This window comes from Heptranchias perlo, chromosome 39 (assembly GCF_035084215.1).
Source record: "Heptranchias perlo isolate sHepPer1 chromosome 39, sHepPer1.hap1, whole genome shotgun sequence".
NCBI classification, from domain to species: Eukaryota; Metazoa; Chordata; class Chondrichthyes; order Hexanchiformes; family Hexanchidae; genus Heptranchias; species Heptranchias perlo.
The window spans coordinates 9,126,329-9,145,658 of record NC_090363.1 but is presented as its reverse complement, the minus strand read 5'-3'; the positions used below and the strand labels follow the sequence as shown (position 1 = coordinate 9,145,658).

At 44.5% G+C, this 19,330-nt stretch overlaps 2 protein-coding genes across 12 annotated transcripts in view; one reads left to right on the top strand and one right to left on the bottom strand.

Moving 5' to 3' along the window:
* The window catches only part of LOC137305204 (signaling lymphocytic activation molecule-like), a 37,699-nt gene extending 28,206 nt beyond the window's left edge, over positions 1-9,493 (top strand). For 2 of the 3 annotated variants that reach the window (XM_067974029.1, XM_067974028.1), the window contains one exon: positions 7,580-9,493. In XM_067974029.1, the coding sequence (XP_067830130.1) occupies positions 7,580-7,694 (115 nt within the window). In that variant the 3' untranslated portion in view covers positions 7,695-9,493. The remainder of the gene's footprint in view (positions 1-7,579) is intronic. The other variant, XM_067974030.1, reaches the window with a different exon arrangement.
* Positions 1-19,330, bottom strand: part of LOC137305202 (RNA-binding protein 4B-like) — an 87,264-nt gene that overhangs the window by 22,131 nt on the left and 45,803 nt on the right. For 6 of the 9 annotated variants that reach the window (XR_010958678.1, XR_010958680.1, XR_010958677.1 and 3 more), the window contains exons 3-4: positions 16,481-16,621; positions 13,347-13,504 (exon numbers count right to left, since the gene is read on the bottom strand). The gene's annotated coding sequence lies outside the window, so the exon portion shown is untranslated. Of the gene's footprint in view, positions 1-2,545; positions 2,817-13,346; positions 13,505-16,480; positions 16,622-19,330 lie in introns of all 9 variants that reach the window. The other 3 variants (XR_010958676.1, XR_010958682.1, XR_010958683.1) reach the window with 3 other exon arrangements.

Below are 19,330 nucleotides of genomic sequence, written 5' to 3'. Positions count from 1 at the left end.
CAGTCTATCCACGTAATTAAAGTCCCTCATCCCTGGAATCATTCTAGTAAACCCCTCCTGCACGCTCTCTAAGGCTTTCATATCTTTCCTAAAGTGCGGTGCCCAGAACTAGACGAACCAGTGTCTTATAAAGGTTCATCATGACTTCCATACTTTTGTACTCTATGCCTCTATTTATAAAGCCCAGGATCCTGTATGCTTTTTTAACCGCTTTCTCAACCTGCCTGCCAACTTCAACGATTTGTGCACATAAACCCCCAGATCTCTCTGTTCCTGTACCCCTTTTAGAGTTGTGCCCTCTAGTTTATATTGCTTCTCCTCGTTCTTCCTACCGAAATGTATCACTTTGCATTTTCTGCTTTAAATTTCATCTGCCACGTGTCCGCCCATTCCACTAGCCTGTCTATATCCTCTTGAAGTCTATCACTATCCTCCTCACTGTTTATTTCCCTTCCAAGTTTTGTGTCATCTGCAAATTTTGAAATTGTGTCCTGTACACCCAAGACCAAGTCATTAATATATATAAATATTTACCAATTCACTTAATTGATTAATTTTTGTTCTGGGGCATAACAGCTCAGACAAGATCCCCTTACCCCATTCATCGATCCTATTGGGTCTGATGGGGCACCACCTCAGTTTTTTTGGAGCGCCTATTACTCTCCCTTTTTTCTTTGTTTCTGTCGGGGGTAATTTTGACTTTTGGTGATAGTGTAAAATGGGTGCTATCGGCTCGGCCACTCGTTAAACACCTCTCCCGATTTTCATTTACATTGAAGTGAATAGGAGAGGTGTTTAACAGGTGGCCGTGCTGATATCACCTGTTTTACACTAAGTGTCTATTACTCTCCATTATTCTCTGCTTTCCTTTATTACACTCGCTCCTGTGCCTATTACTCACTTTCTTTCTCTCTCTCTTACTCTCTCACTATGGCTCTGTTACTATCCTGATTATTTTTTTCCATTAATTTCCCCCTGGTTTCTGTTACTCTCTCCCTGTGCCTATTCTAGGCATCCTTTCGGGCTTTGTTTCTCTCTCACTGCTTCTATTGCTATTTCTGTTACTCCAGTGATCACGTGAATCTAACTGCATCTATTTCCTCCAGCAATCTCTTCCAACTCCCGATCAGTGTGCTGTTTCAGATGCTCCACCAAAACAGCTGTGCAGTGTTTATTTAACAACTTCGAGTGATTTAAAAGATAAATGAGAGCTGTGTAAAACTTGCAACTCAGTATGAAGCCCCCTAGGGTCAGAATCCCCTGCACCACAGGACTCGCAAGTATCTTAAACAGGCTCTGCTTTCAAATAAGACCTCGTCATTACTGCATTTGCCGTGGTCTTGCTGCTGTGCATTTAATGTGGCTCTGAGCTAGAGACAAATCACCCAGGGTTTTGAGCTCATCCAAAACTCTGCTGCCCATATCCTAACTCGCACCAAATCCCATTTACCCATTACCCCTGTATTCGCTGACCTGTATTGGCTCCCGTCTGGGAACGTCTCTATTTTAAAATTCACATCCTTGTTTTCAAATCCCTCCATCGCCTCGCCCCCTCCCTATCTCTGTAACCTCCTCCAGCCCTAAAAGATCTTGGCGCTCCTCCAATTCTTGCCTTTTGCGCATCCCCAATTTTAATCGCTCCACCATTGGTGGCCGTGCCTTCAGCTCTGAAATTCCCTCTCCGCCTCTCTGACTCTTTCTCCTCCTTCAAGACTATCCTTAAAACCCAAATCTTTGACCAAGCTTTTGGTCACCTGTCCTAATATCTCCTTAAGTGGCTCGGTGTCAAATTTTATTTGATAACGCTCCTATGAAGCGCCTTGGGACGTTTTACTACGTTAAAGGTGCTACATAAATGAAAGTTGTTGCTGTTGGTTCCTGATCACTGGCCAGAGACCCCTACTGGAAAGTCTGTGTATGTGTGCAAGTGTACCTGCGTGTGTATGTGAACGCGCATGTGAGTGTGCGCGCGTGTATGCATATCGGTAAGGACAGGGTCAGGCTCGGCTATGACGCCCCTAATGGTGAAATCTGCAGCTGACACTCACCAACTAGATTTATAGATGAAGAAGGAAAGAAAGATTTTGCATTTATATAGCACCTTTCACAAAGCGCTTTACAGCAAATGAAGTACTTTTGAAGTGTAGTCACGGTTGTAATGTAGAATAACCACTTGGATGAGATACTGGAAGGTTCCTGGCCTCTGAGGAACTATATATGAATGGCAGAGCAGGCTCAAGGGGCTGAATGGCCTACTTCTGTTCCTAATGTGGTATTGTGATATACCCCCAGGAAGACGCACTGCTTTCAGGGGTGCCAAAAAAGAGAAAATTCCATCTACACTGCTTCTTACTCCTAACGTCTTCATTTTTAAATTTTGCCCCATGCGATTTGTGCTCTTGTTCATAGTAAACAATTAGCTGAATCAAGTTTGTCAATGACTTCCATAAACGTGAAAGATTCAAGATTTTTCACAACCTCTATGAATACATGCCAAGCATCCATGTTTCATGCAGACAGTTAGCGTTTTCAGGGCCGTGTCCACCTTTTCACACTTGTTAGCTTGACCTCTCGGTAGTGCTCCCGACTCTCCCGGTGGTGTCGTTTGCGGCTCCTCCACGCGGCAGCACTTCCACCTCCACCCCTCGGCTCCATCCCCGCTCCCGCCTCCTGATGCTGATTCTCTGGATTGAACACAGCTGCACGCTATGGTCCTGTTAAGATCAGAAATTCGCGCCCAAACCATGCAGTTACATTTAATTCTCTGGTGCAGCAGCAGGAGGATGTAGTTAGCTTCTGGTAGTTGGCAGACATGCCTGAGTCACAAATGAAGTGCAGTGTAAACAGGATATAGGTGAACCTTTGATTTACAAAGAATAGACAATGAACCTGGTCAAACATATTACTCATAATTCCATAAAATGTGGTATCTGTGCTACTGAGAATTTAGTAAGCAGAAATTCTACATTTCCTTAATTTTTAAACACCCAGCACAGACTGTTTTCTTCCCTCCTCTCTTGAAGGTGCTGTCTGTTGTCTGTCACCCTCGACTACCCTGCCCAAATGACCGTTCTTCATGTTTGAGGCTAAACAAGGACTGTGTCAGTGGGATATGCCACTGTGGAGGACATCGCAGACAAGCCCTATCCTGTCTGTGCCTAATGTCCACTCAGTGGCAGCTTGGTTCCTGTTTTGGTTAAAGTTGGGGAGGAAGCAAAGGACAAACCCTTAAAAACAAGCCCCGGTGGAATGTTAATACAGAACAAACAACCTGGGGAATTTCCTACCACACACGCCGAGCCAAACAGGATTAAAGTAAATGGTGCTGGGTTAATTAGAGCAAAATAAGACACAGCTCCCACAATGGCACCTTATTATTGTTGCACCACCAGTGCTCTCTTAGAATGGGCATTGCTATGTGCCCAGTGTTAATGCTGCACCACCACTAGCTCAGTCTTGGTCATTGCTCTGTGCTCAGTGCTATTACTGCATTACTGCCAGCGATTCAGGACAATGAAGAAACACTGTTATTGAATTACAATCTGCAAACAGGCAGAGCAGCATTTCAGGTCAAAAAAAGATTAGGTGGCAGCAAAATAATGGGTGGAATAACCCTCTTTTTATATAACAACTTGCATTCATATAGCGCCTTTAACGTAGTAAAACGTCCCAAGGCGCTTCACAGGAGCGTATTCAAACAAAATTTGACACCGAAGCACATAGGAGATATCTGGACAGGTGACCAAAAGCTTGGTCAAAGAGGTAGGTTTTAAGGAGCATCTTAAAGGAGGAGAGGTAGAGATGCGGAGAGGTTTAGGCAACTTGAGGCAACAGAGGTGTGAAATTCAATCTCAGTACTAAGAACAGTAGTTCACTTGTGTTTATTCTGCTCAAAATGACTTGCTAGCGTCAGACATTCATATTTTCACATTTGCAGACAGATCCTTGGCACTCACAAACAATTGGACCTCTTTCATTGTAACTTAAGTAACTTAATTTTATACATTACAGGGTGATGAGATCAGCCTGCAACAGTGGCAAAAACATCTGACGTCAAGGGATTCTTTCTTCTGTGTGCACAGTATTCTGATATTGTAATATTTTGAAGACTTCAATATTTAACTTGTCGAAAGCCTCTGGACTAGTCTGTCCTTCACCTCCACCTGCCAATAATGATCAGTATTAAACAGGGGCTGAGCTGTCTCATCTCACATTCTGAGGCTCAGGCTCACACATTCTAACCACCGTTAAATGTTTTATTAATGCCTCACGAGGGTCACTGGGTCAAAGTCACCCGTTCAGCACTTGCAGTGATGAAAATCTCTAAAAGGCCACTAGGATTGTTAAGGAGCAGCACGGGAGGGGGTGGGGTTGTGGGGGGTGGGTTTGGGGTGGTGGTCATGGGTCAAAGTGCGCTTTCACAGGACTGCTACTTAAATTATAAACTATCCCCTGGCTGACAGCTTTCTATGGCCAGGGTGAGAGATTTGACCCACTAATGTGTGAGAGCTTGGCACAGCTGTTAGAATGTGTGAGCCTGAACCTTAGAGTGTGAGATGAGACAGCTTGACCCCGTTTTACACTGATCATTACTGGCAGGTGGGGTGAAAGACAGAATAGTGCAGAGGCCTTCCACAAGTGAAATATTCAAGAATTATCACTGGTAAGTCCCCAAAATACTGTAATATCAGAATACTGTGCACACAGAAGCAAGACTCCCTCAAGGTTTCACCTCCAGTCTGTGCTGAGTTAGTTGACGTCAGTCAGGTTGGCTGTAAGGGGCTCTACAATTGACCTCAGTTCCCAGGTTTGGGAAGTTGGGGGAAAAAAATCAATTTCTGCTCCTGACTGCTGTCTAGTGATCCTCCCTGCTGGAAAGTGCACATGTGGAAATTGGGTGAAGGTGGGATTGGGCTCTGCCGTGATGCCTTCTCTATGGTCCGATATCCTGCGGACACTTACTGTCTTGGCTCACAGTTGAAGAATGGCAGCTCTGCCATTCAGTCCTGAACACTATCTTAGTAACTGTTGCTGGAAAGTGTGTGTGTTTGTGTTGACTTCAAGGTAGGGGAAGGCAGATCAGCCCTAGCTTTGATACCCTCCTCAGTTGAATATCCTGCTAACACCCGGGCTTATAATTTCCAATCGGGATTGCCGATTTGATTGGTGTAACTCAGGTGGCCCCGGTCAGAAAATGGGGCAGAGTTCTGTAGTACCAAACCTCCAACCACCATCGAACCTCTCCAGCATCATTTATAATGGTCGGGGTTGCACCCTGCCTAAAATAGGCAGGAGCTTCATTTTAATATTACTTGGAGCGGGAATATCCTGCACTCGGCACCCACAGGTATCAGGCTGTGGTAAGTTTGCAGAAGTTCATTTAAAGGACACAACAATGTTAAAGGAAGTAGATTTCAACCATTTCTTGGTTGGTTTTTTTTTGTCTGCTGACACTTAGATTCTCACAACTTTATGCAAATTGTTCTGAATTTTTTTTTGCTCCCAGCGCCATTACTGACATCAATGGGTTTCCCATTGGGAATCCCCCTATCTGACATGCTTCGAGGAAGAACAGCAGAGGTGAAAGCAGTGCAGGCGGAGGCTTCTACTCCCAAAGCAAGCTAAGATAGCAAACAGCGATATCACTGATGCCTGAATGCTGACTAAATGCCGTTCCTCAGAAGTTCCCCAATCGCAGTATGTCATGCCTTAAGTGGTAAGGAAGGTGTGCCGGGGTGATCAACAACCAAGGTAACCCTGAGTGGCTGCGACCACCAAGATGCCACCGACCATATTTGCAGGCATTGTGGTACAAACCTGGCAATAACTGTGAAGAACTATCTTCACAGGCCCGGGTCAGCAGAGAGCCAGATGCAGGGCTGTGCCGTCTGCTGCTAGAACACCCGCAGCTACAATACAGCGTTTGACTGTCACAGCCATTGACAATATCCGGCAACTGTGGCCTCCAATCTACCTCCACCTCCTTCCCGGCATTACGAACATGCAAAAGTGACGGGCAGGAAAAGACCAGCTGGTCCATCAAGCCTGCCCCACACTCAAGATGGCTGGAGCATCATAACTAGGCATTTCCTACACTCCCCCCACAGCCTGAGAGAGGCACCAGGAATACCAGAGAAAAGCCCAGGGCCAATAAAGGAAAAAATGCTCTGAAAATATTCCTCTCCGACCTCCTCAAGCAATCGAAACCAGTCCAGGAGATCACATAAACTATGTGATATCTGTAAATCCATTTACCTTCGATATGATGCTATCTCTGCCCCAGTCACCTATGTGAATGGTGCCGTGAAGTGGTAAAGAGTCGCCCTCCTCGCAACCATCTCATGCAGCACCACCTCCATTTCAGCAGTCACCAATCATGGACATGCATGTCGGGCTACACCTACTTGCCTGCGATCAGTCCTGCAGGTTGGATTTCCAGACCCTTCATTTTTTGCCTGTTGCTTCTTAGCCCTCAGCTTGAAATGTCTTTTGACCCCTTCCAAAGACATTGTGAATTCTTGTCACACTATTCTGTCACTTCCCCTTAATTCTTCCTATCCCTTTGAATTCCATACAGCATCCCACTTCCACCACAAATATGCACCCTAAACACATTGAAATCTGCAGATGGACCTGAACCTGGGAATGTAAAACTCACTTCTAACCATTCAGGTATTACTGCACCAGTATCAGGAAATCTAGGCTTTACTGTCTAGGCTACTAGGGTGAGGAATACAGGACACTTTCAGGAGACAAGAGGAGAGGAGAAAATTGAAGAGAACATATAAAGAATTTAAAAATACATGCAAACTTGGTCCCATCAGCTTGGACCTGGTTACAGGTTCTGCAGCACATTATGGTTTAGGATCTGCAGCATGCAAGCGCCAATGTGGTCTCAGCCAAGTGTGTAGGATTTGACTGATAACACTGTGAGCGATCTGATAAGAGAACAGACAGACATGAGAAAGCGTGTGAACAACAGTGAAAGCAGGCAGTGCTCAGAATTACAAAACCAAATCATGCTTAAAATGCACCTGACAGGCCTAGTGGTTAATTCCTATTCCGCCTTTATTCAGTTAGCATTTCTCCAAATTAAAATTAAATGTCACGTTTGTGAGAACTAAGGGAAAATCAGAGCTCCACCTACATCACCCTTGCATTACAAAGCTCCCTCCATAATACCCTGACATTACAGAGCTCCCTCTACATTACCCAGACATTACAGCTCCCTCTGCATACCCTACAGTACAACTCCCTCTACATTGCTCTACATTACAAAACTCCCTCTACAGTACAAAATTGCTTTACAGAACAAAACTTCCTCTACATTACAAAACCCCCTCTACATTACACTGCATTATTTCACAGTACAGAGCTCCCTTGTATTACCATACAATGCACAAATCCCTCTCCATGACCCTGACATTAGAGAGCTCTTCTACATTACATTGCCAGTAAAACACTCCTCTGCATTATCCTGAAGCATTTTGTAAAGTGCATTGCAATTATGAATCACATAATAAAAAGTTCAACATCTGATGCTAAACAACATATTCCACTGAAATTATTTTCTTTCAAGTCCCAGGGACATTTACGTCAACTGGATGCCAGCCAAGGGCAGCAAAGACGAGGAGTTCAGCTCACCACGATATACGATGAGATCAAATTCAACCCTGATGTGTCCGCACCAATGACGGCAATGAAGAAAGGACAAAAATCCAGTGCCAACGCCTGACTGTTATCCTCTGCTGCATGAAAGACAACAGTGGGCCTGAACTGTGCCTAATGATTCCCGGTGCTCGCTCACCGCTCTCTTTCTTTTACAGCTGACTTGGGCCGACTTGCTTGCGTGAGAAAGCAGACCGAGTGCCAGAGAAAGCCCCAAAGGTTCAGTATTTGTGACTGAATGCAATGGGGGCCAGGCCACGTGGGGAAATACAAACAGAAAATGTTGGAAATGCACAGCAAGGCCATCGGCATAATGAAAAGAGAGAACGCTGGGTAAAACAAAGAGCAGAAAGAAGGGGAGAACCATAGGTAAAGGCATGGCTCAGATATACTGGATGATCATACAAAGAAGTAGGTGATGGGTTAAACAGCCTAGAAACAGAATTCATTAAAGAGCTGGAAAGAGGTGTTAAGTGCAAGCTGGAAAGAGGTGTTAAGTGCAAGCTGAAAACTGATGTGTATTTCCACCATTTCCTGTGTTTATTTCAGTCCTTCCTTTATATCTGCACATCCTGTAGATCTGAGGGAGGGTAAATCTGAGGAGCAGAGAAACTCCAGAGTGCTCTATTTAATAAATGACTGATTCACTGTTTATTTCTTTAACCTGTGTAAGGAGACACTCTCCCTCCTTGTCAACTTGAATGTGTTTCCATTTCCTTCTACTGTTTCACTTTGACAACAGTGACATTTAGAATCAGCTACACATTTAACAAAAGATGTTTTACTAGTCTGTTATAGGAAACTGGATCCATTAACACAGGTTAAAGAAATGCAGAAAATATATATGACTATATATCAGACTGCCTTTGACCAGCTTTAATTCTCTTTCTTCACCCTGGTTTCTTTACTGACACAAACAGAATCATATTTTTTTTTAAATGACTATTGTTTTGATTTCAGAGTCTCAATATGAAGATAGCTGTGTTTCTAGATCAGTCACATGTCTTCCCTGATGGTTCCTTTGTTTTTTTATTTTGCTCCTCCTCTCCTGAAGACACTAACTCTGGCTGGAGTACAGTTCCTTGGTCCCAGGACACTCTTCAGCATCTCACCCAAACGGCCATTTTTAATGTGTGAGACCAGAGAGTGAGGGGGTGATTTTAACCCCCAAGAACAGATGGGTTGTGGGCGGGTGGGGGTTGAAAATAGTTGTTTTTTGGGTCACAACCGCAACCCGGCTTTATTTCCGGGTTCAACTTGGGCGTGTAAAATTACAGGCTTCCCACTGGGAATGCAAAGTCGAAAAATGTTGCAGTTGCAACCCAAAGAAACAACTATTTTCAACTCCCACCCACCCCCAACCCACCCATTCTTGGGGGTTAAAATCACCCTGAGCGACTGCGGGATATTTAGTACCATGGTGAGTAACATCCTGTCCTCACTCAATGTTCACACACGTGCATTTTCCAGCAGGGATCAGTGGCTAGCGATCAGAAATGGGAAACCTGGCTAACTTTTCCCTCCCTAATTCGGGAGCACCGAAGACAATCATAGAACTTCTACTGCCGTCAGGCTGAACTAGTTAATCCCAGATGGAACCAGATTGTTCATGGTCTGTACAGATCTGTGCATTGACCCAGTGAACCAACAGGAAGGTGGCCCTGGTTTAACAGCCAATAAGTACTTTTGAAATGTAGTCACTGCTGTAATGTAGGAAACGCGGCAGCCAATTTGCGCACAAGGTCCTACAAACGGTATATTCACCTGACGAAGGAGGAAGCCTCCGAAAGCTTGTGGAATTTAAAATAAATTTGTTGGACTATAACTTGGTGTTGTAAAATTGTTTACAATTGTCAACCCCAGTCCATCACCGGCATCTCCACATCACAATCTACGCTGGCAGGGACTCAACTCCAACTATATATCCGCTCTGAGCCCCAAAAATAACTGAGCAAAATTTCCAGAATATTTAACCATCCTCACATTTTCTCTTTTCAGTCCTAGGCTGCTACCTTCCCAAGGACACCCCTAGCCCAGGAGCCCTCAGGTTTTGCAGAGTATTTAATAATCTCTGTCTGTACATCTCCCTATAACCTCAAATTCCATTCCCAGACAGATATTGATATGCTGGTTAATTAATGAATAAGACTGTGACTCAACAGAGTGAATGTGAATTTGACTAGTGTACAATGCCGATTAGATTAAGTACAGCATAATTTTGATGCAAAGTAAAACTCCCTCAATACCGCATCATCACACAATCCCAGGTCAGATGCAGCAGGGATTACATACATACAGGCCAACCTACAAAGCTCAAAAGGTAATGAACAGTCCCATGAGGGGTGACAATTTAAAAAAAAACTGAAAAACAGCCCTCTGACCAAGCCCACTGCTCCAAGGGGACTGAATGGGTTAAATTTCATTTTACCTCACTGGATTTTAGGACTTTTAGTACTGTTTTGAGATCACATTTCACAACTCAGGTTCGTTTTTCATGAAAACTGAAATCCAGCGGCTTCACGTATGATATTCAAAAAGAAGTAGTTATAATGAGGGTGCAGTGGGATATGCACTTGACATAACTTAAATGACAGCTATATCCTTGTATTATAAGCAATGGGGGGGGGGGGGGAAGCTGAATTACACAAAAAGTGCATTTTTGCATTGGTGATTTTAGACATTTTTGAAGGGGGAAATGAGCTCTGATGGTGTAAATTTTATTTCCTAAAGAGAATCTGACGGCATGCCCCCTCCAGGAAATGGAAATTAAAATGGGGCGGGAACTATAACTGGCAGCCAATCCGCAATGCCAGTTTACTGCCCAGCGAATGTCATACACGTGGCCATTGGGTTTCAGATTTTGCAAGGATTGGTTTACATATACAGCACTGAAATGAAGCGAAGCAAGAGTCTGCCATAGTCGGTGACTTCACATCATATCAGGCTAAAAAGGGACATACCAATATATGGGAGTCAATGACTGTTTATCCTTACTATCCATCATAAGGCATGAAATAATGCTCAGACAATGGACAGCATTCAACCAGACTGCAGCAAACAGAAGGTATTACAAAATATTTGAAAGACTGTTCAATATCACCTAGGGATGCAGCCACACATCCACCTCACAATTAATGCGAGCACAGACCTTTTCTACCACGTGATTGGTGATACAAGTCATGTTTCAAAATAAATTAGAGGATAATAAATTATAGGAAGGGAAAAAATTTGCAGGGCTACGGAGAAAGAACGGGGGAATGGGACTAACTGGATTGCTCTTTCAAAGAGCTGGCATGGGCTCGATGGGCCGAATGGCCTCCTGTAACCATTCTATAATTGATAAATCTGTAAAGCAGTGATATATTGAGGGATTAAGATGACAAAATATGAAAGTGAAGCTCGAGTGGATTATTGATGTCACCTGAACTAACAGTTTTTGACCCTGAAACTCCTATAGAATAATCATTTTACATTTGTACCTATCACTTTTATGCTGCAGCAATAACTTATCATATAAATTCGATTACTGGACTCACACAAAATAGCAGCAATATTCCTCTAATGTAAAGATTGGCTCTCAACGAACAGCAAGAGGGCCTAGTGGTCTGCCACAGGTGTAGGTCCAATTCTGAGCTGAGGCACATGAAGTTTACTTAGTTCAATATTTTATTGCACAGCAGTAAGGAACAGTAACAGGAAATGGCAGCCTCGTAGTTTGCCAATCCACGAGAAACTACTGTAATCGGTAGTGTTAGCCGTAGCTCAGTGTGTAGCACTCTCGCCTCTGAGTCAGAAGGTTGTGGGTTCAAGTCCCACTCCAGAGACTTGAGCACGAAAATCTAGGCTGATACTCCAGTGAAGTGCTGCACTGTCCCTGTCCTACAGCAGAACCTCGTCTCCAATCGTCTCGGATTTCCCATAAAATATTGAACTAAGTAAACTTCATGTGCCTCAGCTCAGAATTGGACCTACACCTGTGGCCACTGGGCCAAGACTTAGCTCTGCTGGGACCGTGTGGTGGTTGGTGTGCAACGACCACCCCACGTTAAAAGAATCCACGCACAGGCATCTTCCACCAAGTCATCCTTGACCCTGAGGGACTGCCAAAGAGAGAGACTGTAATCGGTTCAGATTGACGCTCCCAACTGTCCTAATAAAACATGTATGGCCCGGTTTGAAATAAAGCAGGTTTCTAAGTATTGCAATATGGTTACATAATTGTTACTTATCAATTCTCTAATAGTCAAAATGCCCATGTTCTTAAAATCTTATACTTTGAGAGCACAAATGCAAATGTTTCATCTTGAGTTAGTCTTCCACTTTTCCATCTTCCCTTACTCCAGACAGTTTTAGAATATTAATTTTCAGTACATCCTGTTTAATCAGGTCTCAACCAGGTAACTGGGGGCAAATTCCCACCTCAGCTGATAGAGGAAGCAAAAAGTCAATTTGCAGACTTTCCGTCCCTGGACAACAACATGGCTGTTTGCCTTCACTATGCAGTCCCTGAAAATGCTCCCTCTCACTTTTCATCTTCTGATACTTCATTTCAGAAGAAAATTTAAATCAAACATTGGAAATTACTGAAAAAGAAATATTGAGGTGTTTTCCAGTGCTATCAATACATGTTCCTGAAATACTCCCCATTTTTTGTAATCTGCTGCACTCCTGGCGCACAGAGGGAACGAACATCGCCAAATTCTATATCCCCGTGATTTCCAGACTTTGTTTTTTAAATTCTTAAAACACATGGCCAGACATTATCGCTGGTGACAACACTGTACTGGATTCTGTTACTGGACTAGTATTCCAGAGGCCTGGACTAATAATCCAGGGAATGTGAGTTCAAATCCATGAACTCAGTTTAAAAAATCTGGAAATAAAAAGCGGGTATAAGTAAAAGTGACCATGAAGCTTTTGATTGTCGTAAAAACCCAACTAGTTCACTAATGCCTGCCGTCCTTACCCGGTCTGGCGTGTATGTGACTCCAGTCCCACACCAACGTGATTGATTCTTAACTGCTCCCTGAAGTGGCCTAGCAAGCCACTCAGTTAAGGGCAACTAGGGATGGACAATAAATGCCGGTCTTGCCTGCAACGTCCACATCCCGAGACAGCGAATGCTTAACACGCTATCTGATAGTTTCACAGAGACATTAACCATTTAAAGTAAACGCTGATCTCCTTGGTTCTAACAGTCTGCGCTCCGACTGACAAGATTAGCAAACTCCTCTCCTGGTGAAAAAAAAGCTAACAAAGGATGAAAAACTATCAGCTAAAAATGGATCTCACACAGCACTGGTTAGATGCCAGGAGTGTTTCGCTCTACATCTAACTCATGCTGTCTGTACCTGACCCGGGAGTGCTGGATTGGAAAGTGTGAGGGAAGTTAGTGCTGGGGGTTGAATTGCTTTTCATTTCTGGATCCAATTCCAGCATTAGAAGTTTCCAGGTAGCTGATGGCACAATGCAGAGGGAGCTTTACTCTGCATCTTACGTTAATTAGGAGCCAGCAATGAGCAGTAAGGTTAAAGATCCTGGCCCACCATTAGATATGACAAAATGAAGCTCAACACTGACATGACCACACCAAAGATAAGGATGAAGAAAAATGGAAAGCAAGTGCAAGCATCTGATGATTATTATTTGCACCATAAAAGACACCAACACACCCTGACCTGTGCATGAAGCTTCCCAATGCTCGCTGCCGTCTACTCTTGTCAGCGTTGCTATGAATCAATCCTGTTGTGTGAAAAAAATGCCATGGAACATTTTGAGGTCAATTTCTCCATCAGAGGGTTAAACTTTGACGTCTGGATGCAACGGAGCACATCTACTGGGGAAATAAAAACAAAAATGTTGGAAATACATGTTGGAACGTGGCATGACAGGTTGAGAAAGCGTTTAAAAAGCATACGGGATCCTGGCTTTACAAATAGAGGCATTGGGGGTGATTTTAACCCCAAGAATGGCTGGGTTGGGGGCGGGTGGGAGTTGGAAATAGTTGTTTTTTGGGTTGCGACTGCAACCCGGCTTTATTTCCCGGTTTAACTTGGGCGCGTAAAAGTACAGGCTTCCCACTGGGAATGCAAAGTCCGAAAATTTTGCAGTTGCGACCCAAAAAAACAACTATTTTCAACTCCCACCTGCCTCCAACCATCCGTTCTTGGGGGTTAAAATCACCCCCATAGAGTACAAAAGCAAGGAAGTGATGTTGAACCTTTATAAAACACAATTTCAGCCACAACTGCAGTATTGTGTCCAATTCTGGCCACCGCACTTAAGGAAGGATGTCAAGGCCTTGGAGAGGGTGCAGAAAAGATTTACTAGAATGGTTCCGGGGATGAGGGACTTCAGTTATGTGGATAGACTGGAGAAGCTGGGGTTGTTCTCCTTAGAGCAGAGAAGGTTGAGAGGAGATTTGATAGAAGTGTTCAAAATCATGACGGGTTTAGATAAAGTAAATAAAGAGAAACTGTTCCCATTTGCAGAAGGATAGGGAACCAGAGGTCAAGGATTTAATGTAATTGGCAAAAGAACCAAAAGCGACGTGAGAAAAACTTCTTTAACGCAGTAAGTAGTTATGATCTGGAATGCACTGTCTGAAAGGGTGTGAAAGCAGATTCAATCGTGGCTTTTAAAAAGGAATTGGATAAATATTTGAAGGGAAAAAATTTGCAGGGCTAGGGGGAAAGAGCGGGGAAATGGGACTAACCGGATTGCTCTTACAAAGATCCAGCACGGGCTCGATGGGCCGAATGCCCTCCTTCTGTGCTGTAACGATTCTATGATTCACAGGATGTAAACTCATTTTCTACGGTGAGCCTGGTCCAATATCCTGGCACTTGGCGTGAGCCACCTTCAGCAAAAGTTATACCTAGCATCTCTTAGCTTGAAATATTGCATCAATATTTGGAGCAAATGACTGGGCTGAGGCCTGTCTTAGATAAAAACATGGGGACTACCTGTCACTACAGAACTTTATGCCCCAACCACTAACTGTGGAAATGAATTCCACAGCCTCACAACTCTCTGTATAAAGAAGTTTCTCTTTATCATAGTTCTAAATATAGACATTTAATCTTGTGTATGTGACTCCTCGTCTTGACCCCTCAACCAACTGGAAGCTGCCTGCTTCTATCTACTCCATCCCATCTTTCATAATTTTAAACATTTTTATCATATCGCCCTGGAATATATGTTGAATATGAGATGGATGAGTCCTAACAGAAAGGGCGCAATGTCAGAATGGGCCTGAGGCTCAGCCACCTACCTTTCTGGTCAGGAATCCACCTGTCTTGTTTGACTTCCTGTATTCCTAATCTGTTATACAACCACAACTGGCTGCCTTAGTTATAAACCACGAGCACATATACGTTGTAAGCATTCTCTCCGGGACTTCCACAGTGGGGAGGAAAACTGCAAGAAGAGGGGTAAAGAGAAGCCCTTCCTTCCCATTGCAATCTGCATGTTTTACTCTGTAATTTTTAACTGTTCAAATAAAGTATCTCCCTTCGGGCTTTCTTCAGGGTGACATCTGAATGACAATGGACAACAAGGCGGACCTACATCATCGATGACATCACAACGAGTAGACAACACAGCCGACTTGCATCGTCGGTGACATCACAATGACTGTAGCCCTGCAGCGCGATTGACTCTGCACGGTTTATTTAGGGTTAGGTTTGGGCTTAGTGGTTAGGGTTGGGGTGTTTGGCTTAGGGGTTAGGATTAGAAACCACTATTGACAATGGCACCTTCACCAAACGCGTCCTTTTTCATTTTAAGGTTTTTTTTAACCTCACGCAGACAAGCCTTATGAATTGTTCTTTCAAGGAACCACCTTCTGGCCTGAGCTCGATTTCCTGCCTTCTTTCACATCTCTATGTTTCTCACAGAAAAAGACATCGGGGACATTCGACTTTGGCACAAGAACAGGCAAATCCTGGTGTTCCACTGGTTACATTCAGTCATCCGGCTGCCTGCAAAGGGCTTCTGACAATAACATGTCACCCGGTCCCACCAGTCACCATCTGATTCCACCGTCACATCTTCATCCATTTCGTCTTCACTCGAGCTGGTTTCACCACCATGACCATTCCTCATACTGAGACACTGTTTCTGATCTTAGTCTCAATGTAAATAGTCCATGGATTTGGTCTCCTAGTGTAAATGGCCCATGGATTTGGTCTCCTAGTGTAAGTGGCACACGGATTTGGTCTCCTAGTGTAAGTGGCCCATGGATTTGGTCTCTCAGTGTAAGCGGTCTCTGGATTTGGTCTCTCAATGTCAGTGGTCCCTGGATTTGGTCTCTCAATGTCAGTAGTCCCTGGATTTGGTCTGAGAGAGGAAGTCCGCTGTCACCGCCTCCTCCTGCCAGTCTGCTTCACTCAACAGGCCTTTGATCTTTTTCTCATCCTCCATGTTTTGCCGCTTTTAAAAGAGGGGGCGAAGCGGAACCTCTCCGTGTTTGAACCCCCTCCACCTTTTCATAGTAGGTACAGCACAGAAGGAGGCCATTCGGCCCACCGTGCCTGTGCCGGCTCTTTGAAAGAGCTAGCCAATTAGTCCCACTCCCCTACTCTCAACACTTTAGCCCTGCAAATTTTATTATCAGATCTATCTGAGTTTACCCGCAGAGCGGAGGAGCCCGGCCGCAGAGAGACAGTTGAGTGAAGGCGGTTGATGGACGGGCGCGAGCGGAGATTCAAAACCCAACCGTCAAAGCGCGAGCGGGCGGGCGGAGGGAGGAGAGGAGGGGAGCCCCGGGGGAAAAACCCGGCTTTAGAAACCTCGAGCGCTCCAAATTCACCTAACATGGTTTCGGGACTGGGGGAAATCTCCCGTTCGCCGGGCGGCCTGTGAGGGGAAGTCTGCGGGCCCGGATGAAACTCTTCCACCGGCCCACGGACCGAATGTTTCTCGCCCCCTGACGCAGCAGCTCCAGAAGCATCTGAAAAACAAATAGGTCAGTGCTGTGGGTAGGAACCCTTCGTCGCAACTGGAAACAGCGGACTCTGAAATCTGCCAATATTTTTGGTTCAATTTGGTGCAATTTTTCATTTTGCATTAAACACGCAGAAAGTAGAGTCTGCCGACTAACACCGTTAAACATTGCAGGGCCACTGACTTGTGATGTAACACCGCCGCACGGTGGACGGTACTGCAGCTCAAGTTACACAAGTACGATCTGCAAGCATGCATATATATATATATATATATTATAGCACATATCATTCTTACATTTTCCACTTCTGCATTCCCAACGCACGCCGGATTCGCAGATAACAGAACTGCCCAACCCAAAGAAAGGTATGCCAGCCATAAAGCAATTTATCTATGCAACTTTCTATCTTTGAGATTAATGGGAAAAATCATGGGGGTCTATCAATTATAGGGAACATAGGAACAGGCGTAGCCATTCAGCCCCTCGTGCCTGCTCAGCCATTTGATAAGATCATGGCTGATCTGTGATCTAACTCCATATACCCGCCTTTGGCCCATATCCCTTCATACCTTTGGTTGCCAAAAAGCTATCCATCTCAGATTTAAATTTAGCAATTGAGCTAGTATCAATTGCCGTTTGCGGAAAAGAGTTCCAAACTTCTACCACCCTTTGTGTGTAGAAATGTTTTCTAATCCCACTCCTGAAAGGTCTGGCTCTAATTTTTAGACTGTGCCCCCTACTCCTAGAATCCCCAACCAGCGGAAATAGTTTCTCTCTATCCACCCTATCTGTTCCCCTTAATATCTTATAAACATCGATCAGATCACCCCTTAACCGTCTAAACTCTAGAGAATACAACCCTAATTACAGCTGGATGGTTCTCATTCACTGTGCCCAGCAGACTTTTCTATTTTTTTTATTCGTTCATGGGATGTGGGCGTCGCTGGCAAGGCTAGCATTTATTGACCATCCCTAATTGCCCTTGAAAAGGTGGTGGTGAGCCGCCTTCTTGAACCGCTGCAGTCTGTGTGGTGAAGGTTCTCCCACAGTGCTGTTAGGAAGGGAGTTCCAGGATTTTGACCCAATGACGATGAAGGAACGGCGATATATTTCCAAGTCGGGATGGTATGTGACTTGGAGGGGAACGTGCAGGTGGTGTTGTTCCCATGTGCCTGCTGCCCTTGTCCTTCTAGGTGGTAGAGGTCGCGGGTTTGGGAGGTGCTGTCGAAGAAGCCTTGGTGAGTTGCTGCAGTGCAACCTGTGGATGATACACACTGCAGCCACAGTGCACTGGTGGTGAAGGGAGTGAATGTTTAGGGTGGTGGATGGGGTACCAATCAAGTGGGCTGCTTTGTACTGGATGTTGTCGAGCTTCTTGAGTGTTGTTGGAGCTGCACTCATCCAGGCAAGTGGAGAGTATTCCATCACACTCCTGACATGTGCCTTGTAGAAGGTGGAAAGGCTCTGGGGAGTCAGGAGGCGAGTCACTTGCCGCAGAATACCCAGCCTCTGACCTGCTCTTGTAGCCACAGTATTTATATGGCTGGTCCAGTTAAATTTCTGGTCAATGGTGACCCCTAGGATGTTGATGGTGGGGGATTCTGCGATGGTAATGCCGTTGAATGTCAAGGGGAGGTGGTCAGACTCTCTCTTGTTGGAGATGGTCATTGCCTGGCACTTGTCTGGCGTGAATGTTACTTGCCACGTATCAGCCCAAGCCTGGATGTTGTCCAGGTCTTGCTGCATGCGGGCACGGACTGTTTCATTATCTGAGGGCTTGCGAATGGAACTGAACACTGTGCAATCATCAGAGAACATCCTCATTTCTGACCTTATGATGGAGGGAAGGTCATTGATGAAGCAGCTGAAGATGGTTGGGCCTAGGACACTGCCCTGAGGAACTCCTGCAGCAATGTCCTGGGGCTGAGATGATTGGCTTCCAACAATCACTACCATCTTCCTTTGTGCTAGGTATGACTCCAGCCACTGGAGACTTTTCCCCGATTCCCATTGACTTCAATTTTACGAGGGCTCCTTGGTGCCACACTCGGTCAAATGCTGCCTTGATGTCAAGGGCAGTCACTCTCACCTCACTTCTGGAATTCAGCTCTTTTGTCGATGTTTGGACCAAAGCTGTAATGAGGTCTGGAGCCGAGTAGTCCTGGCGGAACCCAAACTGAGCATACGTTTCTATATCTCATGCTCCTACATCAAAAAAAGAGATAGCTCAATCCGACTGGTAAATTTGATTGATGAGCTTGGCGGGCAAAACTCACAATCCAAAAAGAGCGTTATTTTCTCTCTCTTTTAGAGAAACATCAACATGATAGAGGAAGTCAATGCAACTTGTAACAGCAAACAGTTAGTTTTGGATTAGCGAGCTTGAAAGTTAGTTTTCACCCAAAAAGTCAGTAGATATTTTGCATGGCAGGAGGAGTGGTAAGAAATTGACAGGTCTCACTGTGAGAACTGTATTCTGTTCTTTCACATATTTTATGTAAAATAACTCAGTTTATTGGTTTTCAATTGTGCCTCATTTTGCTACAGTGCATTTCATCTGCCTTCTAGAAAAACCATTCCATTCCACTACAATAGCAATGAGATATTGCCAATTTAAAAACCTGGAGTTGTGTAAAAATCCAAGAGAAAACCAGAGGGGAAAACTAGAACCCAGGTAAATTTTGGAGGAAAATAATTCAGTATTTATTTTGACTA